We start from the raw sequence: 25,358 nt of genomic DNA on the forward strand, positions 1-25,358 counted from the left end.
TTAGTGCCTGCCTTCGACCTAGAGCGTGATCCTGGAGTCCTAGGATGGAGTCCCACATCAGGCTCCTTGAAGGAAGCCTGCATCTCCCTCTGCCTGCTTCTCCCTCTACCCCTCTCTCTGTCTCTCATGAATAAATAAATAAAATCTTTTAAAAAAAATTAACTCCGAGAACACTTTACATGAAAGAAAGAACAAAATTACAGCCCTCATCTCTCCTAGTATCTAGTAGTAATAAGTGATAGAAGGTGATATAATGCCCATAGTACCAAGGGAGGGAGAGGAACACTAACTTTTATAACCAGACTTTATCTATACCACTTTCTCCACAGTAAAAGTATCCACCAGCTGAGAATACAACAGCAGAGAAAGAAAAAGAGTGAATACTTTCAAAAGCCTTTTATGGGGATATGGGAGAAAAGCTCTCTAGAGTTATCTGGACAGTAAGATTTAAGCTATACAGAGCAGAAAGTTCTTTCCTTCTTCTTAAAGCATATAGACTCACATTACAGTCTCAAAAGCATGCCTTAGATATGAAAAATAAAAATGTCATCTTCTGATAGTATACAATTCATCACTGTGTGATATATTAACATTCATGAACAACAGAAAGAAAATTGAACATAATTTAATAGTTTTTTTTTACTCACAGAAAGGTGGTTCGAATGTTAGTTTACAGAATGTCATATATATATATATATTTTACCATATATATTTAAAAAATAATGTAACAGAATGGTATAGATAAACAGAACGAAGAAGAAAAGCAGTAATGATACTTACAGCTTTTACCTTGTGAGTCCTTCCTTGTGATGGAGCCTGGACCAAGATCTGGAAACCCGCCAACATTTTCAAAACAGAACTTCTTATTAATATAGAGAAAAAGGAGCAGCATCAAGACAATAAACACCCCAACAGCTGACAAAAATCCAACTGCCTCTGGAGATACTAGAGAAAAAAAAGTCACAGCGGTAAGCATTTCTTCTTCTCCAAGCTACAAATAAGAAGGAAACCCTCACACATATGTTAGACTACTGCCTTAGTTGAATTATACGTTTTAACTGTCATAGTTTACATAGGTTTATAAGAAAAACAAGCTGCACTGCTTAATGAGCTGTTCAATTCATTTAACAGTACTTATTCAAATCTAAAAGTTTCTGTATAAATTATACTGGAGCAATCTTAAAAGACAGTAATCTATAAAATAAATAAAATATAAAATATAAAATAAAATTAATATATTTAATCCATTTACGAGAATTACAAAAACTTTAGCACAAGAATTAGAAAAAATTATTTCCCATGCACAGGTATCTTAGCAAAATTTATGAGAACACATATTATTATTATTATCTCTAAAAGTTTCAATGGCCCTTTTTATTTAATGAACTCTGGACTTCTTGGCATTCAAAGCTCCACCCTCTTTTCAATATTACACTCCAATCAAACGATGCCACTCACTGTCTCAGAATCAGTTATGTGCATTACCACACACTTTGTCTCTGTTCACCTCTTCCCCTCGCCTGGAATGACAATATCCTCTCTACGATATCCCACTCATTCAATCAACAAACATTCTGGACCAGCAGCCATACACCAGGCACTATCACGTATACAGCTCCTATCTTCTATGAATGGTCTGGTGAAGGTGTTTACAAGTAGTGGAACAAAGGCTATATGAGTAGGGAAGAACAGGAGCTATGAGACCACAGAAACACTTAAGCCAGCGTTGAAGCATCCAGTAGGCTTTTCTGAAAGTTATGGGCTCTATGATTATATTCTAAGAATTATTAAGAGTTAGCAAGTTAACACCATCCAGGGAGGAGAAACAGCAAGTGCAAAGGTCCAGAGAAAGAGATTACTGTATGTTCCAGAAACACAATGGAACTTTGTTATAATAAACCAGATTCTCAAGAGAATCTGATCTCAAGAGAATACATGAAATAATACATGGAGATTTTGTATAGTAAGAACAACAACAACAAAATCTGCAACGTCTTCAATCCTCAGGCAATCTCTCTTTCAACCTTAGCATTACTTGTCACCATACCAGTCATTTGGAGTTAAACGGGAACTGTATTTTTTATCCTTCGTGCCTTACATTTAAATCTCAAGTATTAGTTGAGAATGAATCCTAAGCCTCAAATATTCTCTACAACCTACAATCTACTCTTTCTTCTTCCACTGCTCCAGCAGCAGCTATAATGTCATCTCCTTCAAGATTCTTTCTCTAATCAGAAAAGCCATGGCAATTAGCATCTATAACTCATTTGTTTAAAATGAAGGCACCAACCAGTCCAATGAAGGACTGTTTTCATCTCCTAACTTTTCCTTATTTGTCAAAGTCAGCCATCCCAGGTGTAGAACAGATAATGACGTTATAGTCTAAAACGTCATAGTCTATATAGTCTGTATTGTGACAGAGGATGGAGCAGAATGACATTGTCAGGGAAGAAAAGGGACTGAACAGTAGAAATGCAGTCTAAACATCAAGGCCGAGGAACAGATCCTGCTACTAGAAACAAGAAGTTATGCCCAGACATAAGCCCTGACTCTCGTTTTCAGGTTAGAGAATAGTTGGGGGGGGCGGGGGGGGGGGGGAAACCAGTATTTTAACTTAAAAATCTAAGCTGTATTATCAAAAGCAGTGGCATGCATCAAGCCTGAAGGATAAGGTAAAAACGAAAACAGAAGAATTATCATCAGCAATTCTAATAGCTAGGAAAGTCCGAAGCAGGACAGGATCTGATAAGAAAAGGCAAAATGCTTAATAAACTCATATTCAATATTACACTGTAAGCACATATGTATAGGAACTCCCCTTTTAGCCCCTGGTCCAAAATAGACTTGCAAATTTGATACATTTAAGTAAACACACAGGGTTATTAGATAATATGCAACCTGAATATCTCCCATCTCTTAAAAGACCAAATGAGAGGAAACATAGCTCGCCTCACCTAAGAAAGCTAATTATTGCTGATAAAAATAGCAACAAATACATATATATTATATACTTGTGACTGTTTTAAGCACTTTACATAAAATTCTTAAATCTTCACAATTATACTATTATCCCCATCATAAATTGTGATATGGAGATATATTAAATCATGTGCCCAGCTTGTAAAGTAGAAGAGTCAGGATCCAAACCGCTGCCTGGCTACAGGGCCTGTGCTTTTAACTACTGCTTCTCCCGTATTCCTTCTCTCCCCTTCTTGGCTCTTCCTATCTCATCTCAGTCCTTATTTCTATGTTTCTCTTTTCATCTCCCTCCCTCCCATGTGAAAATTTAACCTGGGTGGGGTGGGGGTGGGGAACCAGCTATAAAGAAGTATAATATAGTAAGTGCTACAACAGAGGTAAGAGTAGAAAGTATTACTGGAACACAAGAAACACTACCTGGAGAAGTTACAAATGCTACAGAGAGGAGATAACACTCGAGTAGGGTATGAAAGATTAATACAACTCTATCAGACAGTGCAAGGGCTGATGAAATAGCACGGTAAAAGATAAAAAAACAATGTGCATGGCACTCCATAAGCACTAGTGGGCAATGATCATGTCTGTCTTATTCGCTTCCACGTTCTCAAAGCACCTCGCACAATGCCACACAGCTGACATTATATAAACATTTGTAAATCAATCAATGAATGAACGTGAGTTCAAGAGAGATCCAAAATATACCAGAGAGAGACTGGAGACTGGAGATTAAAGCAAGATCCAAAATGTCACAGAACCTTGAATACCATCCTAAAGATTTTGTATTTGCAGAACTACATTGCTTAAGACACTTAGGAAACTGGAATAGAGCAGGGAGTGATTAGTGGTAATCCACGAGGAGTTCTTTTTCTAAATTTAAATCCAATTAATTAACATATATAGTGTGTTATTAGTTTCAGAGGTAGAGTTCAGTGATTCATGAGTTGCATATAACACCCAGTGCTCATCACATCATGTTGCCCTCTTTAATGTCCATCACCCAGTTGTCCCATCCCCCCATCCTTCCTCCTCTCCAGCGACCCTCAATTTGTTTCCTATGATTAGGAGTATGAGTTCTAAAATGACAGAGAAGAGTGGAGAACTCTAGTTTTTGTTCAAGGAAAACTGATAATAACCTAATCGATCAGATGCATTAGGTAAAGATGAAGAGAAGTTGCAGATAATTCTAGAAGTTTCTAGTTTGTGTGAACGAGTTAATGGCTATGCCATGAGCCAAAATGAAAGAGTGTAAAAGGAAAGGCATATGGTTTGGGGTGTGAGGGCTAAGAGGGAACTGGAAAGAGAGGCAGATAATGAGTCTAGTTTTTTATACGTTACATTAGAAACATCAGACTATTTCAATGTGGACACCTAATAAAAAAGGGAAGTATGAGTATAGTGCTCTGATGAAGGCTGGGTTACTTATACAAGATTTAAGAGTTTTGCCCTTTATTCATCCTGATGAATGGCTGGGTTACTTATACAAGATTTAAGAGTTTTGCTCCTTTATTCATCCTATTCCACATGAAAGATTTCACTGACTACACACAAATAGAACTGGCACATTATGGGTAAATCTTATTTTACAAGTTTTTAGATAAATATATACTGTGAATTTGGATAAATTTTTAACAAAAAAAAATCTTTCCCCATTAGAGAAAGGAGAAAGATGCCTCAAGTAAATATACTAGTTACACAACTCCTTTTTTATCCATTGCATGACTAAATGCCCATTTTCTACATTCTTTGAAGATATTTCATATATTCAAATTTTAAAACAGTAATATGGTTGTAGACAAGAAAAAACTTTTCTAACAGAAAATATTAAAAAGTTTCAGACTTCAATTTTTATCCTTATCTCAGGATTAGAATAATGTTTACTATTTTAAGTGACATGATACCATAAATTGGCCATAACAGTTCTAAACTTCAAAACACTTGACAAAGGCCACTTGTATGTAAAACTGCTATAGAAGATACACTGAAATTAAAGACACCACCAAAAAAAACAAAAAAAAAACCAAAAAAAAAAACAAAAAAAAGAAATAAAATTACACTAACTTAGATAGCACTAATATAAAATATATTTTCATTCAGTTTAAGAATTTACCCCTAAAATCTTATTTATATTATGAATATGCTTATAAAGCTAGTCTGCAAAGGTATTCCTAGGGTTATGGTTAAATTATCTGTAAATAAACCCACTCTTTCCCCAAATTCTAGATTAGCCAATGCAAGCAAGTAAATGCTATTGCAAAATGCATATTACCTTTTAAGGAGGACCTTCAAAATCTATTTAACAGCAAACAGATAATTAGTTTAGGTTAATATTATACATTTGAGGAATTTAATTTTTACTGAATCAAATTTAACTTGAGTTAATCAATGACTCAAAAATTCACTAATACATTACTTTCCCATAATCCAAACTTGTAAAATTCACATGTGATAAACAATAAAACTAAGATCAAATAATAACAATATTAGCAACATCAAATATTGAAGAGTGCTTATTATTTGTTTAGCACTGTTTTTTTTTTAAGTTTTCATTTAAGTTCCAGTTAGTTAACACACACTGTAATATTAGTTTCAAGTGTACAATACAGTGATTCAACATTTCCATATATCACCCGGTGCTTATCACAATAAATGTTTTCCTTAATCCCCATCACCTACTTCACCCATCTCCCACTCACCTCCCCTCTGGTAACCATCAGTTGGTTCTTTACAGTTAAGTCTGTTTCTTGGTTTTCTTCTCTCTTTTTTCCCTTTGCTCGTTTTACGCATTTCATTTAGGAGCTACAAGCATTATCCAGCTGATTCTTTAATATAACCCAATTTTACAGATACAGATATTGAGGCTAAAAAGAGTTAAGCAGGATTTTCAAGATCTTAAAATTATTATTCAGTGATAGAATCTTGATTTGAAGGCAGGCATACTGACTCTTGAGCCAAAGTCTCAAACACTAACCCCTATTGCTTCCTATTTGCCAGGCATTGCTATAATCTCTCTTTTTAAAATTTAATGGTCAAAACAACTTTATGATAGGTAAGCACTATACATCATCTTAGTCTTTAGATTAGTAAACTGAGGCCCAGAGACTAATTAGCTTGTCTAACAAGGTCACAAATATAGGAAATGGTAGAATCTGGACTTGAACCCAGACATTCTGACTCCAGAACCCATGTTCTTAAACATCAAGCAATACTGCTTCTTTACATGCCAACCTGCAATATAAAATATAAAGGAAAGCTATGTGATCATAGTAATACAGCTTACTGTATACATTAAGAGAAAATATTTCATGATTTAGATTTTATATAGGTTAAAAAATAGCAACTGATTCAAGCTTTCTCAAAGTAAACATAAATTATAAAACTGGAGTAATTTTTCTATTCAAGATACTTTCCTAAATATGCTAAAATTAATTATAGAACTATACTTAGAAACCAAAATCAATGGTACATCCTCCTATTACATGCCATGTCTGAAAAGTTAAAAACTAAATGTATCCTATAGAATAATAAGCTTGATATTCATTAGCAATGGTCATTAGAAGTATATACTATTTTTATATAGTCCTATAAAGTCTCTGTGAGCTATATGATCCCCTATATGAAGTATGTAAAGATTATACTGCAACGTTAAAACATATAATATCTCACCAGGAAATACAAAAAGTTTAGCTTGTCCAAGATTAATGATTACCTACTAATGTTATATATAGTTAACTGGCTTTATGGTTATCTTTACTATACATTTAGAAATGAATATATATATTTACAAAAGACGCTTTTGTCAAAATTCACGTTTCAATAATAGCAATACAATTCATTTAAATTTCTACAGATAAATTGGTCATAGGAGGAAAATGATTAAATTAGTCTTAAAAAGTAAAAGCAGGAGCAAATCCATTTTGGCTCTGAATATATTGCAGAACTCACTTAAATTCTGCTTTCCATTTTGTCACAAAGAAAACATCTCTGTAAGTTTTATGAGAAAAATACTAGTATATACATAAAAATAAGTATAAGGAAGATACTTATTTATTGAACTTTTGTATTTTCAATTAAGTTATTTGTGCTCTTAAGTTTATCTGTACCAAAACAAATTAATTACAAATATTATATTTATATTTGTAAGTTGAATTTTATAAAACCATTCTATTAATCATATTTTAAATGCAAAATTAAACAAAAAAGTACCCATGCTTCTTATAATTCTTTAAAAAAGAAGGATTAAAGAGAACCACTTACAATTTGTATTATAAGGTCTGTATTGCTGATCTGTCTTACTTGGCATGAAACACTAGTCCTCTAATTACATGTCATGGAGACCTTAATAATTCATTTAATAGATGTAATTCTATCTCTTGAATAAAATGTGAATTATACAAGAAGTCAACTTTCATTTTAGAAGAAATATTTGGTTACTATTTAATAAGTCCTGAATATTTTTTCTGATATTCTAACCAGAAAAATCTCACATAAAATAAAACATTTATCAGTATTTCTAAGAAACAAAGTAGGAAAATAAAAAGATTAACCTGATATGCTTATATCTCCTTTTAGAATATCTCAGTTGCTTCTACAGATAAAGCCTTCCTTAGAATTTTTTATATTACAATCTAAATAACACAAAACTGGAATGATACATAATTGTTAAGTTTAGATTTCATTAACAAATCTAACAGTAAAAAGTGAAAAAAAGCATTTACTCATAAGTGACATAATTCCCTGCTGAGTAACTTTAAGGGGTAAGAGGGGAAGGCACAGATGGCCGTGATGTGAGACACTGCCTAAAATCTTACAAACAAAAGGACTGCCCTCTGGGAGAAAGGTATCTGACAAGGTTGATGAAACAGACGATATCCACCTTGTTTTAAATGTCAAACTATCAATAAATTGAACCAATATTTCCTGTAAGTACCATGCAAAACACTGAAATTTCATTCAAATATCACAACAGTGAAAAATCCTAAATCAGTCTTTTAAAAAATTGGGAAAAAAAACACAAACATTTATTAAGTATGGAAACCAAATACATAATATATTTAAACCATATGCCTCATAATTAGACTTGATAATAATATACTTAAACGTACACTCAATAAACACAATATATTAAATCAAATACTTCACATTAAAATTCAAACATTCTCTGGAAGTTATTTTTCTTCAAATATACTCTTGTTTAAGGAAGGCTTCAAATTACAATTCCAATGAAGTTTAGATTCAGACAAACTTACTTTCCTGGCAAACCTGGATAGAGCAACGGTGCTGTGGTGGCTCAGTTGGTAAAGTGCCTTCTTTCGACTCAGGTCAGGATCCCAGGGTCCTGGGATCAAGCCTGGAGTTGGGCTCCTTGCTCAGCCGGGAGCCTGCTTCTCCCTCTGCCTCTGCCCCTCCCCACTTCTTGCATGCTCTCTCTCCAAGAAATAAATTTTTAAAAAAATTTGCATAGAGCAAAGCAGAGTCATTCTTTTGAACAATAAATTAGGGTTAACTGCCTCAAAATTTTCACTGTCTATTCAATGTGTATGAATTCCTCCAAAATTATCTGAGTGATGAATGGTACAGGCAAATAGAGGGTCACTTCTTTCTGTCCTTTGCCAATGATTCTTTGCTCTTCCTTTTCAGTTAGATCTTCATTGCTGAGTTATTACTATAAGTAAGATTTTGAAAAGTCAACACCAACTGCAGAGGAATCTTCTAGGTAAAGCCAATTTATGAAGTCAAGTTTCAGATATGCTTATTTTCAGGCTTTAATGCTAAACCACCAAATTCTGATAAATGGAAATTGGTTTCTCTCTAATCTTAGACACCACCTTCCTCCTACACTCTAATGTTATGTCAATACTAGCTCTGTTCTTTGAAAACTTTTTTGTTTTTATACATTTTTTTCAAACTTTTCTGAGATGTAACAATAGAAAATCATACATGTAAGGTACAACTTGATGATATGAGACACATGTAGGTTGTAAAATAATCACAATCAAGGTAATTAATATATACATCACTTCACATAGGTATCCTTTTTTTTCCTTTTTGTGGTGAGAAGGCTTAAGATCTATTCTCTTAGCAATGTTAAGATACTTTGTACAGTTAATTCTAGTCACACTGTTGTCCATTAGAACTGATTAATCTTGTATGGCTGAGACTTTGTACCATATCTTCCCATTTTCCCCCACCCTGAGCCCCTGACAACCACCATTCTATTCTCTGCTTCTACAGGTTTGACTATTTTAGATTTCACATATAGATGACATCGTGCAGTATTTGCCTTTCTGTTTGGTTTATTTCACTTGGCATAGTGTCCTTCAGGTTTACCAATATTGTCACAAATGGCAGGATTTTTTTTCTTTATTAAGGCTGAGTAATATTCCATTGTATGAAAACATCACATTTTATTTATCACTTCATCTACCAAGAGATGTTTAGGTCGTCTCCATATCATGGCTGTTATGAGTAAGGCTGAAATGAACATGGAAGTGCAGATGTCTTTTAGAGACTCTGGATTCATTTCTTTTGGATATATATACTCAGAATTGCTTTTGCTGGATCATAGGGTGGTTTTATTTTTATGTCCTTTGCCAATGATTCTTTGCTCTCCCTCTTCAGTAAGATCTTCATTTCTGAGTTACTATAAGTAAGATTTTGAAAAGTCAACACCAACTGCAGAGGAATCTTCTAGTTAAAGCCAATTTATGAAGTCAAGTAAGTCAAGTATGCTTATTTTCAGGCTTATTTTTTTTTAAGAAAGTTCACAGTGTTTTCCATAATGGCTGTACCAATTTATATTCCCACTAACGATGTACAAGTGTGTGTATATTTATGGTTATTTCTTTCTGTTGAATTGGCTCTTTTATCATTATATAATGAAATTTGTGTTGAGAGGCAGTTTTAGAGTCTATTTTGTCTGATCTAAGTATAGTCATTCCTGCTTTCTTTTGCTCACCATTTGCATGAAACACATTTTTCCATCTCTTCACCTTCAGCCTGTATGTGTGTTTAAATCTAAAGTGAAGCTCTTGTCAATAGCATACTGCAAAATCTTGTCTTTTTACTCACTCAGCCACTCTATGTCTTTTGACTGGTGAGTTTAACCCATTTGCATTAAAAGTAATTATTGACAGGTAAAGATTTACTATGGAAATTTTGTTATTTTTTTCTATTATGCAGATATTTTATCCTTATCTTCCATTCTTGCTGGCTTCCTTTGTTATCTGATTATATTTGTAGTAATTTGCTTTCATTTTTTTCTTTATCTTTTGTGTATCTATTACAGGTTTTACCTTTGTGGTTAGCTTGAAGCTAGCATAAAATATATAGCAGAATCATCTATTTTAATTAACAATTTAACTTCAATTGCATACAGAAACCCTACACTTTTACTCCCATTGTGTTCTTAAAGTCAGACTTTGATTTTTACATAGTGTATCCATTAACAAAATTTTTATTCATGCTTTCATATTCTTTTATGTTGATACTTAGTGAATTTTTGTTTCAATTTGAAGAACTGCCTAATGTATTTCTTGTATAGTAGATGTTGTGATGACAAACTTCCTTGGCTTGTCCAAGAAAAACGTTATCTTGCCTTCATTTTTAAAGAATGATTTTTTTTTTTAGGTATTGTATTCTTGGTTGGCAGGGTTTTCTTCCTTAAGATCTTTGAATACATCATACTCTCTCCTGATCTGCAAAGTTTCTGCTGAGAAACCTATGGTGGATAGGTGGATAGGTGAGGGAGTTCTCTTCTCCTGTATGCAGAATTCTTTTTGTCCTTGACTTCTGACATTTGACTATAATGTGTCTCAGTATAGTCTTCTTTGGGTTGATCCTATTTGGGAACATCTGAACTTCATGAATCTGGATGTCCATTTCCCTACTCAGATTTGGAAACTGGAAAGTTATAGTCACTATTTCTTTAAATAAGCTTTCTGTACCACCTCTACTTCCCACCCTCTGCCATATGGAACACCTGTAATGAGTATATTGTTTCCCTTGATAGTGTCTCATAAATCCTATAGACTTTCTTCACTGTCAATCATCCTTTTTCCCCTTCTTTTCTTCTTACTGGGCAATTTCAAATATTGCTGGAGTCTTCCTGCTATCATTTACCCCAATGGGTGGGTGGGTGGGTGGGGCAGTTGTAATCAAGGGTATCTCTTGGCATTGGGGCATACATGACTACAGCAGTGGTGCCAGTGTCCTAGACATGGGTGTGCCTACCATATACATGGCAGTGCCAGTGCCTAGGATACAGGTACAGGCAGATCAGCTGCAGTACCAGTGTCCAAATACATATGGAGCCAAAATCTGGTGCATGAACACAGGAGCACCAGGATGGGGAAGTGAGGAAGACGGAGGTGTTGACCCCAGTCTGGGAGGGGGTAGGAGCAAAGAGATGGCTCTATTTCCAGGGGTTCAGGGAGAGATGTAGGGATGACTCCTTTGAGAGGACTTGGTGGTGTAAATTCTGGGCAGCTTCATTAGCTGGGTTCATTGGTGACAAAGATTTTTTTTTTAAATTTTTATTTATTTATGATAGTCACAGAGAGAGAGAGAGGCAGAGACAAAGGCGGAGGGAGAAGCAGGCTCCATGCACCGGGAGCCTGATATGGGATTCGATCCCGAGTCTCCAGGATCGCGCCCTGGGCCAAAGGCAGGCGCCAAACCGCTGCGCCACCCAGGGATCCCAGATTTTGGAGGTCACCAATGGCAAAGACTGGATGTTTCCATGACAGTGGTGAGAGCTACAGGGTTCTTCATTGACAGTGGTGAAAGCTGCTGACATCTTCCTGCTCTTCTTTCACCCCTGAGGGGAGGTACCAGCTGAAAAGATCCCTCTTGGTGGCAAGCTGTGCCGAAGAGGAGGTAAAATGGTTCCTATACTTTTCTGTGACTCTTCTCAGTTTGTGTGCTCCACTGGACAGCTGCAGCTTCTCTATTGTACTCTACTACTGTCCTAAAGTTATTTGCATCAAAAGTTGTTTAATCATTGTTTTTGTCAGGGGGGTGAGTGTTGGGATTTCCTAGTCCCTCATCTTATTGATACTGGTCTCTCTACATCTCTTCCTGGAGTGATGAAACATCCTTTGTTCATCCTAAAAGCTTTGTTCACCCTAAACTTGATCCAGTTTGAGGTGACACAGCCTTTTCCAAAAACACTATACAGTTTAAAACATGGATTTACTGTGTCTGAATACATATGTATGCAATCAAAATTCCACTTGCCTTAACAGCAATGTTTTCTTAGTACTACTAAACAGGCCCCACACACTTCAGTTAGTGGTAATAAGGGCTCATCATCATATGGTGCCCCTATTTCCATAAAGCAATTTTCAAGTTAAGGATTACTTAATTAAGGATTGAGGATTACTTAATCCTTAACTTGCATTCTCAATGTATATTGAATAATTGAATTAAAAATGTGGAGCCCCATTTTCAAGGTGATCTCTTTCTACCCTTACACACACACACACACACACACACACACACACCCCGGATATAATGACAGCAAAAATATTTGAAATTTTATTTTATTTTAAAGATTTATTTATTTATGACAGACACACAGAGAGAGGCAGAGACACAGGCAGAGGGAGAAGCAGGCTCCATGCCGGAAGCCCAACGCGGGACTTGATCCCCGGACTCCAGGATCAAGCCCTGGGCCAAAGGCAGGCGCCAAACTGCCGATCCACCCAGGGATCCCAATATTTGAAATTTTAAAGGAAAATTACTCCAAAAGCTTTGCAAAAGAGCTCTAACACATTCCTCTACTTTTGGCTGCAGAGTGTGTTACTGAACAACCACTGAACAAGCATGGCAGTTCTGGGGCAGAATCAAGTAGGAAGCAGTCTGAGTCTTGGTCCTCAGAGGTTGTACATACAAATTTCAACTCATTAAAGTAGATAATAACCTCAACTTAAAATATTTTATAAAATAAGGAGTGGTGCTGCAAATGAACCAATGACCTATAACAAAATCAGCATTAATCACATAGCTGAAGAAATAAATTGCCAACCAGAAAGAGAAAAGATAAGAAATGGAATGATGAAATTGAAAAATAGAATTTGTACATTTGTACATTTGTACATTGACACATCAAATAGAAGTGTCTATTTTAGTGGGAGATTGAGGGAAATATATAATTAAATTGACAATAAAGCAAAATAAAATTTTCTGAAATTTAAAAAATAAATGCAGAACTTTAAGAAACCTTCCTGGTTTTAGCAAGTATCTTTGTGTGTTCATGAGAGATAGATGTTCTCTTTTCTACCAGTGGAAAAGTCTGAGAAGTACTAACTGTACATTAATGTATTCAATAAATACTAAGCAATAAGAATGAAGCCTGAGAAAGACAACTGTGGTTCCTGAACTCAGAGACTTAATAAAGAAAGTATAAAGGGGCACCTAACCTTGACTAAGGAGATAAGAGAAGACCTCCTGGAATAAGTGACTCCTACACTAAAATATAAAGAATCTAGAATAAGAAAGAGCAAAGGGGCAAAGTGGGGGCCAGAGGGTGGAGAAGAAGAATATTGACAGTGAAAAGGCCCAGAAGCAAGAGATAATGACACAGCTAAGGGAAGAGAATAAGGCAGGAGAGTACACAAGAGCAAAATCATGAAAGATCTTAGAAAAATTGTTAAGGAGTTTGAACTTTATCCTGAAGACAATGAGGACTCAATAAAATATTTCAAGCATGGAAATGATAAGATAATTCTGGTGTACAAGTAAGGATAGGAATGAAGGACTAGTAAGAGGCAGTTTATGAACTGCAGTAACCCAAGTAAGAAGTGATGATAGCCTGACATGCTAGGTGCCTCAACTAAACAGGCTGGAAGAGAGGGGCTCTTCTTAGAGCCTACTATTTAGGCTGTCTCACATATACAAACTAGGAAATATAAAAACAGACATATAATGTCCCATATTAATTTTTATTTAAATTTTAAAAGATTTTAAAAATTCCTTTGACAGAGGGACTACAAGCATGGGGAGCAGCAGGCAGAGGGAGATCTGAGAAGCAGACTCTCCACTGAGCAGAGAGCCCGATGTGGGGCTTGATTCCAGGACTCTGAGATCATGACCTGAGCCTAAGGCAGATGGCTTATATGACTGAGCCACCCCAGCACCCCTGTCCTATATTAATTTTTAAAAAACTTTCTCTGTATTTGCTCCATTAATGCTTCTATTTCAAGTGACAAAGAGAGAACTTCCAATTCATGGCATTGTATCACTATCATCTAACATAACATAAAGTACTCATTGATTTTATGAATATATTAAAAAGGTAGAAGTGGGCAGCCCCAGTGGCCCAGTGGTTTAGCGCCATCTTTGGCCCAGGGTATGATCCTGGAGACCCGGGATCGAGTCCCACGTCAGGCTCCCTGCATGGAGCCTGTTTCTCCCTCTGCCTGTGTCTCTGCCTCCTCCACCCCCGCCCTGTGTCTGTCATGAATAAATAAATAAATAAATAAATAAATAAATAAATAAATAAATCTTTTTTTTTTTTAAAGAAAAGGTAGAAGTCCACACACATGCTTTACCAAATAACCTTCCCTGTATAAAAATCAGATTAATATTCAAGCAAGTAAAATACAGATTGTGGTTAAATGCCAAACACTATTGTTTTATAAGAACAACCATGACAGTTATGTAAGAAAATATTAACACAAGTTATCAAAATACCAACTTTCTATATCTAGAAAAACATGGGATACTAAGGAGCGATCTGTGAGTCTCAACGAAATATATCAGATAACTTGTTAATTTCTTTCTGTGAAAGAATGACTCATGTTTGTCAAGGAAAACACGGATGATGTCTGGCTTCCTTACATAACTCTCACAATTTTCTCTAAAATGAAATTTCAGTTTAATCAACAAACTTACAGATAAGATCTAGATTTCAGATGAAAGATTTGAAAGTCCATCAAGGAAGTCACCTCATGGTAGGCCATACCACATAGGCTCTCTCTCAGGCAAGCACTTGTATAAGACCTGGTTTTGCACTTTTTTTTTTTTCTTTTTGCCTTGTGCCAACCTTTCTGGGTTATCACATTTGGCTTTATTGGTATCTAGGTCTAATGCCAAAGAGGCCATGTGAGTCACTCCCTCCCTAATTTGTCTCTTTTTCTGGAGAAGCAACTTGAAGTCAGGGAAGAGCAAACAGCTGTGTATGTAACTGTTTAGACAGACTGAAAGAATGAATATACTATACAAAAGGACAGAAGATTACATTCCAAGCTCAAGGACTCATAATTAGTTTAAAGAGAATCACTCTATAAAACTGTGTTACTTAATACCTTTACCTAACCTGAATGAAGGAATTGAGAATATGTTCATTAATTTTGTAGAAGGTCCTACAAACTAGGCTGGGCACAGTTGCTAATTCACACAAACAAAAATACATATTAACAAAGTAATACATCAAAACAAAAAGAAGATCAATATGGATAATTGCAAGTTACTACCCCACTAGGGGCCAAACACTGATAAAGGTTAATGAAAATACTGGCTCAGTAAAATGTATCAGGAACAAAGGTTTCTAACAGGTGAAAATTAAGCCTTCTATTACACTATCAGATTTCTATTAAAGCAGTATGGTCTCCAAATTCAAAATATAATCGAGAACACTAAAAAGGTTCAGAGAAGAGTAATTAAGTTCACTATACATATATTAAAAGCCTTATGCCAAAGGTGAAATTACTTTATACTGCAGAAAAAAATGGTAAAGTGTTTATCAAAGGAGTTAGTATATACAGATCAACTGGACAAAATACAGAACTCTGAGATTATAAAAAAGACAGTGACCTTTAATGATAGTCTAAAAAGTTGACTACAGAAATACTATTTAACCTTGTGGATTAAAAATTAAAACAGGCTATCCACAAAAACCAGAGGAGTATAACATTTATAGGACTCCGATTAATAATTTGCTTGAGAGAAAAGCTAAGGAGATCCTATTTTAAATCCCAGATGGCTAAGGTTAAAAGTGCATATTCATAAAGGAATTTTGACAATTTTCAAAACTGAGAAATAAATTACTGGTGATGGGTGATAATTATAATTGTATAAAAACACTAAAGTGGATCCAGTAACTCAGAAAAGTTAAAATGAAAGAACACAATGGATTTGGAGACTATTTCACAATGAGGAACAAATCAAAAGGCAGAAGAAAACAAACAAACAAACAAAAAAACATTTGTCAATGAAACTGAGTTAACCAAAGAAAATATTTTAATAAAGAAAACTGGTATTTGTAAGGATATGGCAATAGTTACTGAATTTTAGGGGAAACTGGTTCGGACGTTACAGAACACAAACAGGGTAGGGTATAGATAGAATGGTTCCCTTTACAGAAACTTTTAAAATCCTGCTAAACATTTCTTGTTTTGCAATTTTGAATACCCGCTGCTGGGAGTCTAAGCGAAGTTCTAGATCTCTGCTGGTACAAAGCCCTGGAGGCCAGGTCAGGCCTATTAACAACTCTGACCAGTAGGTGAAAGGGAGGGAATCAACCTCCTCGTCTCATTCTTTCCTCTTTTACTGAAGTCTCTCCCCTTCATTCTTCTCCAAATTCAGGTGAATGACAGTCAAACCTCATAAAACCATTTGAAAATTATTTCCCATCTTTTTTCCTCCTCTCAACACACAAAGACTATGTATTTTTCCACTAGGCCTTCCTTTAGCTTCAACTCAGTTAAAACATTCCTAAAGGAAGCAGGATGTCTCTGAGAACTAGATTTTAATTAACTTTGATACTTTTTAGAATATTACTTTGGACTAGTCACTATCTTTTAGTTAAATGGATGGCTGAAGTTAATTATTAATGAAGTTTGCCACATTATCCTCCTAGATCTTTAGAGTGAAAAGATCAAGAGATGAAAGGGATTGGGGTATGTAATAGAATAGTAATTCCTTTGTATGTTTTATATGCAAATAGTCTTTACAGTTAAAAGAAGAGAATCAGAGACCCTGAAAAATCATTGTTAAAAACTAAAAACAGCTTTTACTAATTGTCCAAGATCAATTGCTGGTTACTTTCTAATCGGGAATAATTTTTTTCAATTTATCCTTTATATTTACCTTTTTTGATTAATTAAAATTCCTTTTTTAAGTTCTTTATTTCGATTCCAGTATGGTTAATGTACGGTATTATATTAGCTTTAGGTGTACGATATAGTGATTCAACGCTTCGAAACATCACTCATCACAAGTGTGCTCCTTAATCCCCATCACCTATTTAACCCATCCCTCCACCCACTCGCCCACCCCACCCCACCTCATCCTGTAACCAACAGTCTGTTCTTTTTTGGAGAAATGTCTGCTCATGTTTTCTGCCCATTTTTAAAAGAGAGAGAAAGAGAGTGGGAGGAGGGGCAAAGGGAGAGAACCTTCAAGCAGTCCCTCCACTGAGCATGGAGCCTGATGTGGAGCTTGATCCCACAACCCCTGAGATCATGATTCAAGCTGAAACCAGGAGTTGGACACTCAACTGACTGAGCCACTCAGGTGCCCTGCCCATTTTTTAATTGGGTTATTTCCTGGGGAGTTGATTTTTATAAGTTCTTTATATATTTTAGATACTAACCCTTGATCAGATATGTTGTTTGCAAACGTTTTCTCCCATGAAACGTAATTTCTAAGATAGTGTTGTTGATTTATATTGTCATAGTAATTGCAATACGTCTCAAGTTCTTCTTTCACTCCAAGTTTTCCCACATACTTGAGATTGAACTGCTCTCCTCTGCCATCCTTCCCTCTTCACTTGACTTTGCCAATTTGAATCTCATACTTTCCAGGATCCTGCTCGTAAGTGGACTCCCTTAGAAAGGCCTCTCAGGGCAGCCCGGGTGGCTCGGCGGTTTAGTGCCTGCCTTTGGTCCCTGGAGACCCAGGATTGAGTCCCGCGTCGGGCTCCCTGCATGGAGCCTGCTTCTCCCTGCGCCTGTGTCTCTGCCTCTCTCTCTCTCTCTCTCTGTGTCTCTCATGAATAAATAAATAAAATCTTAAAAAAAAAAAAAAAAAGAAAGAAAGAAAGAAAGAAAGAAAGAAAGAAAGAAAGAAAGAAAGAAAAAAAGGCCTCTCAGACTTTAAAGATGGGCAAGAGGTCTTAAGTATACACTCCCATGGTGCCCTGAACATGACGCTTTCATAGCACATATCATAATGGATCAAACTCCAAGTTTACATGTCTCCTCCAAGACAGCTCCATGAAGGCAAGGACTTTCCAAAATGTCACTGGTTCCCTTCTGAATGCGGAGTACAATAGTGGTAGTACTCAGTATTTCTTTTAGGAATGAGGCATAAATTTGTTTCATAAAAAAATTACAATCTATGCTCAAAAAATTCACATTCACACATTTTACTTACATATTTGAAACTGATAAGTATAATGTAATGGTTTAAAGGAAGCAAGTTAAGGAGCATTGCCAGAAAGTGATTGGTCAACAAGCAGCTTTCCAGGATAGCATTATCTTTGAGGAGTTTATCACTGTCTAATATCTTGTGCTCATTTTTAGAAGTCAAAAGCCTGTCTTTTATCAGGACCTAGAGGTCCTGTATGAGGAAAAAAATCAAAGGCATAGAGGTGATCAATCTATCTTTTAGATTCTGGTACATAGTAGCCAAATTCACATGGGGATAGGATATCTGAACAACTTTTAAAACTTACACTGGCAAAAACTCTTTTAGAATACTAGGAATGTTTATAGAATGTCAAATCAGGACACTCATCTTCTTGGTATCAGAGTACCTAAAAAACCTGAAACTAAAAAGTTGTGTGGTGAGCACAGAATAAAAGCCTATCTGGTGATGCTTTATCAGACATCAAGAATTTGAAACTAAAATTAAAATGAAGTGTAGTGGTACAGGGATAGACAACAGAACAGGCCAATAGTACAGAATAGATAGGCCAGAAAGAGACACATGCACGTAGGGATTCTGATGTATGACAAAGATGGCTGCACAGCAGTGGGGATAAATCATCTTTTTAATACACTGTGCTGGAAATATGAGGGGGGAAATGAATTTACATACAAATTGATTCCACATAGATTATAGATCTAAATGTGAAAAGCTTTTGCCAATAAGTCTTTTAGAAAAATGTACAAAGACTCGTCTTCACAACCCCAGGGTAAAGAAGGATTTCTTATTAAACAAGATACAAAGAGAACTACAAAGGAAAATATTGATAAACTTGACTACATTAAAATTTACAATTTCTGATCGATGATACCATATAATGAAAAGGCAAGTTGAGGAATAGGATGTTTGCAACACATATAAAGGAAAAAAGGCTCATGTCTAAAATATATAAAGAATGCCTACAAATTTATACATATAATATGTAACATAAATATATAATTTAAAAAAGTGGACAAAATCTTGATGAGGCTTATCACAAGGGGTGAAATAAGAATGGCCAATAAACATTAAGAATGGCTGTTTAACTTTGTTATTAATCAGTAAAGTGCAAATTAAACCATGATGCACTACCACTATTCCAAAATGACCAAACTTTAAGTCTGTCAATACCAAGTATTCACAGGAAAGTGGAGCAGCTGGAAATCTTACAAACTGGTAAAAGTCTGATGACTAGTATATATTTTTTAAAAAATCATGGTACAAACGGTCCTTGACTTACAAAGGTTCAACTTACAATTTTTCAACCTTATGGTGGTATGAAAGTGATAGGCATTCGGTAGCCATCTCACTGAATTTTGTTTTGTTTTGTTTTCAGATTTATTGCTTTTTATAAATTTATTTTTTATTGGTGTTCAATTTGCCAACATATAGAATAACACCCAGTGCTCATCCCGTCAAGTGCCCACCTCAGCATTGCACTGAATTTTGAATCTGGATCTTTTCCTGGTCTAGTGGTAAATGGTACAACACTCTCCCATGATGCTGGCCAGTGGCACATGATCATAAAGGTAAACAACTGATAACTTACAACCATTTTGTACCCACACAACCATGTTGTTTTTGACTTTCAGTACAGTATTCAGTAAGCTATGTGAGATATTCAGCATTTTACTATAAAACAGGCTTTGTAATAGAGGACTCAGCCCAACTGTAGGCTACTCTAAATGTTCTGAGCATATTTAAGGCAGGCTAGGGTAAGCTATGCTCAGTAGGTTAAGTGTAATTAAATGCATTTTGACTTGCAATATTTTCAACTTATGATGGGTTTATTGGGATGGAATGCCACCGGACGTTGAGGAAGATCCATATATCCACATATGAGCATATAATACAGCCTTTTTTTTCATATAATACAGCCTTAAAATGAATGAACCTGTTACATGCAACAAAATGAATCACATAACCATGAGGCTGAGGAAAAATAAGGCTGAAGAGTGCATACTGCAAGATTCCAATATGAAGTTAAAAACAGGTAAAACTGACAGGTAGTAAAAACCATGAAGAACAACAGGAAGTGATTTCCATAAGAGCAGAGGGGTAGGGGGTGGTAACCAGGAAGTGCATTTATGCGGGACTCCTAGAGGAATAGCAGCCTTCTACTTTATGTCAGTCTTTACTTTAAATACTATTTTTTACGTCCATTGTGTTTCAAATAAGAAGAAAACTGACACAACGAACAGTCCTTAGGGGCAGTTTATAGGGGTTATAGTGATACCAGATAATTTTTTTCAGTTCTGCAAGAGCTCCTAACTGGACTACCTACTTCCAATCCTGTACCTCTTTGTCTATTCTAATTCAGGATCCAGAACGAGCCCTTCAAAACTCAGAATTAAATGTCCTCTGCTCAAAACTTTGGGATGGCTCCCATATCTTATGATCTGGCTATTACTTTTCTGACCTCATTTCCTCCCACTTCCCTGCTAGCTCATTCTGCTTCAGTCACACAGGATGCTTTAATATTCCTCAAATATTAGCCAGCTTGTTTTTCCCTGGCTGTTAGCTCTGCTTGCATGGCATTTTCCAAGCTATTCACATAGATAATTCTTTTACCTCCTGCAAGTCTCTGCTTAAATGTTACCTTCTCAATGAGAGCAACTTTGTCACAGTCTTATTTAAAAATGCAATCCATTACCACCCACACCTCCCACTTTCCTTGTTCTGTTTTCCATAACTTCAAAAGTACCAAGTAATTTAATTTTGCTCTTTGTTTATTGTCTCTCTTCCCCAACTAGAATGTAAGCACCAAAAAGACAAGATGACAGATATTTTCATATCTGTGAAAACAAATGCTTATTTTTTATGAGATTTGGGATGGATTGTTATGCAGCATTACTGCAGCAGAAGTTGATCTCTACGCTTACAAACATAAATGTAAAAAATTAATATTAAAACCAAATCCAGAAATGCGTGGAGAAATAATACATCAAGACAAAGTTGACACAAAGAATCCACCAAAAATATATAGCAAACAAAACGAATGATAATACATTACAACCCGAAAGTATTCACTTTAAAATCAGGAACATAGCAAAGCTGCTGACTACCACTGCATCTTTTCAGAATTGAAGAAGAGATCCTAGGGTATCTCAGATTCAAAACATTAATTTCTAGTCTTCTTGAGGTTCAGTGAAAAGAAGAATCATTGATCTTCTATGACAGTAGACAATTTTGGAGGCTAATGGAAACATAATCCAGTCTTAAATGCTGTGCTTTTAATCACAAAAGGATGAAAATGATGAAGTATTCAACTAAAGAAATTTTGAAAAGAAGGCATAAAACAGCCCTAAAGAAAGCAAGAGGAGGAAAAAATGAAAATAAAGCATCAATTAATCCATAAAAGCAACAGTTCCTAGATTTTGTTGGGTGTATGGGGAGGGGAGGGAGATTAAAAGAAAATATACAAACCTTTAGCAAGTCTAATCAATGAGTACAACAAAACATTAAGTCACGGCTTACTCTAATCATGCCCTGTGCCAAGTATTTTACAGGTAGTATTTCACTCAACTTTCACAACAACCCTGCCCTTGAAGAAAAAGAAACTAAAACTTGATGAATTGAATAATTTCACAACCCTGTGAAGTATTCACAGGACTGTTAAGTGGCACAGTCAGGATTCAAGCAAAACCTTATTTAATTGGGATCTCACTGCCTGAACCAACATATCACTTAAAAATACAGAATACGAGAAAACAAAAACAAAAACAAAAACAAAAGCCAATAAACTCCAGAATACTATACATGAGAACTAGAATATAACCACGGAGATATTTAAAATTGTAAAGACTAATACTTTGAACACCTCAGCACAGATACTTTTCCAAATGTCTATGAAATCAGAATAAAATATAAATCTTAATTATCGAAGAACTACCTTAAATAAGAGTAACAGGCCTAAAAGGATACACAAAGAAGTTTCCAAATACGTTCCAGGACAGAAGATAAAAAGTTTCCTCATTTATTTTTCAAAGTTAGCCTGATTCTGATACCAAAACTGGACGAAAAGCACCCTACAAAACATTATAAATTAGGGGGTGAAAACTTGAATACATTCAGAGTCAACTGGGTAAAATAAGTGAGTGATTCTAATTGGATAAAAGAGTATGATCAGACATAGAAAATGAGAGAAGGCTCAAATTACCATTATCAGGACAGAAAACAGGTATCACTATATGCTCTATAGACATCGAAAAGACAATAAAAAGCATGCTGCAGACAATGCTATAAACCTAAATTTCACAACATGGTGAAAAAGGTACACACTATACACTATATAAAATAAATAATTTGAATAGCTCTTTAATTACTAAAGAAATTGATTCATAATTTAAAAAGCTATTGAATAAGATATCTTCAGGTCCAGAAAGGCTTCACTGGAGAACACTAAACATTTAAAGACTTAACACCAATTCTACTTAATCTTTTCCAGAAAACAAAAGAGGATAAAATATTTCTCAATTTATTTTATACTAGTATTGCCCCAATACCAAACCAGACAAAGTCAGTAAAAGAAAGAAAACTGTAGACAAATAACCCTCATGAATAGAAGCACAAAAATCTTTGACAAAACATTAGCAAATAGAATTTAGCAATATCTCTAAGGAATTATACACCATTAATATAGCTCAATACTCAAAAATCAAACAGAATATATTAACTATATTAACTTACAAAGGAAAAAAAAATCACAAGATCCTAACAAGTGATGCATCAGACAAGATTCAACAGCTATCTATGATTTAAAAACTCTCAAAAAACTAGAAAAAAGGGAAACATCTTCAACTTGATTTAAAGAAACAAGACAAAAAACCCTATCCAGCTAGTAGTAAAAGCCTCAATGATTTCCCATGTCTGGGGAGAAGGCAAGAATAAACTGCCCTCACGGCTCTTATTAACATACAACTGAAAATTCTGGCCAGGGCAATAAAGAAAGAAAAGGAAAGAAAAGGCATACATATTGGAAAAGAAAAAATAAAACTGTCCCTATTTGCTGATGACATAACCTACATAGAAAATCCAAAACAAAACAAAATGAAAACCAAGACAAAATAAAACCTACTACAATAGGTGAGTTTGACAAAGTCATAGGACACAAGGTTAACACTGAAAAATCAATTATATTTCCATTACCTAGCAATACGTGGAAACCAAAATGTAAAATACAACGCCATGTATAATCATTCCAAAGAATATGAACTACTTAGAAATGTGACAAAATACATAACAGGACTTAAATTTTGCATACAAAATGTTGCTGAAAGATTTTAAAATCTAAATAAATGGAGAGAATGTTAATGAATTGGAAAATTCGACATAGTAAAAAGGACAATTTTTCCCAAGTTGATACACAGATTTACTCTAATTCCTATCAAAATTCCAGCAAGATTTAAAATTCAGCCTGATTCAACTTTATGTTCCTTCCACCATTATCTCACACCTTTATCCATTACCGTGGACATTCCCTAGATTTGTTTGTATTAAGTGGAAAAATCATAAGGATTTTTTTTTTTCTTATAGAGCATCTCCTCATGGGTCACACTCTGCATCTTACCTTTAGGGGCCTGCTGAGACTTGAGTCTAGTTATAGGTCTAGAAATAAAGCGGGATGGTGAGGGTGGATCCTAAGGAGAATCAGGAGTGCCGTGCAATGCAACCACCTCAGGAGAGGCCATTACAGTTTCTTCAGGCCAAGCAGGGCTAATCTCCCCAGATGACAGTAGAAAAGCTGCTTCTACTAAACAAAGAAGACTCAGCAGAATGTAGGAGTTCAATGCCCCAACCTCATCAGAATTTTCCCATAAGTCCCCATTCTAGTTTTCAGAATCTCCTTCCTTGCCAATCAATGTTTTCATTTCAACAGACACCCTATGAAGTTGGGAATCCAATTTGCATTGTAATCCAGCTACTCACAGGATGTGAATTTGGATATGCTTTTCAGCAAGCACAACCTCTGATTACAAAAGATAGGGATTCTTTCTGGGAAGACATAGGAACTCTGTGGTAATCTAGGTGGTACTTAAGCTGAGAATTCAAATCCCTAAATTTATCCTTTTCTTTCCTCACTTTAGGAGCAATAAGCCAATGTCATTATATGCAGTAATTATAAAGATTTTCTAAGCTATCAAAATATATGGTCATCCAGAACCTTGCCTCTCAAAAGTATCTGAGTACACATTGGTGAGATTTTGCATATCACTGCGGCCATATCATGCCATGGACTCTCAATGTTCTCTTAACTACTGAAAATAGAGTCTGTAGCTTTAAACCAAGTCAGATTAGGAAACCAACTGGCAAAACCCCTGAACAAATTTAGAAAAATCATTCTTAAGACTCTATTCCTCTAGAACCACTCTGAGTAACAAAAGTCAGGGTTCTCCAGAGAAACAGAACCAACAGGATATATTTATAGAGAGAGCTTTATTTTGAGGAATTGGACCACATGATCACAGGGCTGACAACTGTGAGATCATCCAGACAAGTCACCCAGGGAAGAGCTGATGTTGTAGTCTTGAGTCAGAAGGCACAGTTCCTTCTTTTCTCAGCTGGGCCTCAGTTTCTTCTCTTAAGGCCATCAGCTGATTAGATGAAGCCCATCCACGTTATGAAGGGTAATTTGTGTGGATTAAAAGACTACAACTTAAACATCAATCATATTTTTAAAGCACCTCACATTTTAACTGGTGTTTGACAAAACAGCTGGGCACCACAGACTAGCCACGCTGACACATAAAATTAACAATCACAACGTACATGCAAAAATCTGTACAAGAATTTTCATGGCAGCTTTAAATGTGATAGCCCTGAACTAGAAAGCACACAAATGTCCTTCAAATACCAAATGGTTAAATAGACTGTGGTACATCTCTACGATAGAATGCTCTTGACAATAAAGAGGAACAAATGATTGACACCTGCAACAACCTAGGTGGGTATCGAGGGCATTATGCTAAGTG

The 25,358-nt window shown here is 35.4% G+C and overlaps 1 protein-coding gene across 4 annotated transcripts in view; it reads right to left on the reverse strand.

The window, feature by feature from the left end:
- SYT14 (synaptotagmin 14) overlaps positions 1-25,358 on the reverse strand; it is a 209,038-nt gene that overhangs the window by 137,722 nt on the left and 45,958 nt on the right. For all 4 annotated transcript variants that reach the window (XM_072733346.1, XM_072733348.1, XM_072733347.1 and 1 more), the window contains one exon: positions 781-945. In XM_072733346.1, coding sequence (XP_072589447.1) covers positions 781-945 — 165 coding nt within the window. The remainder of the gene's footprint in view (positions 1-780; positions 946-25,358) is intronic.

This window comes from Vulpes vulpes, chromosome 13 (genome assembly GCF_048418805.1).
Source record: "Vulpes vulpes isolate BD-2025 chromosome 13, VulVul3, whole genome shotgun sequence".
In the NCBI taxonomy this organism is placed as follows: domain Eukaryota; kingdom Metazoa; phylum Chordata; class Mammalia; order Carnivora; family Canidae; genus Vulpes; species Vulpes vulpes.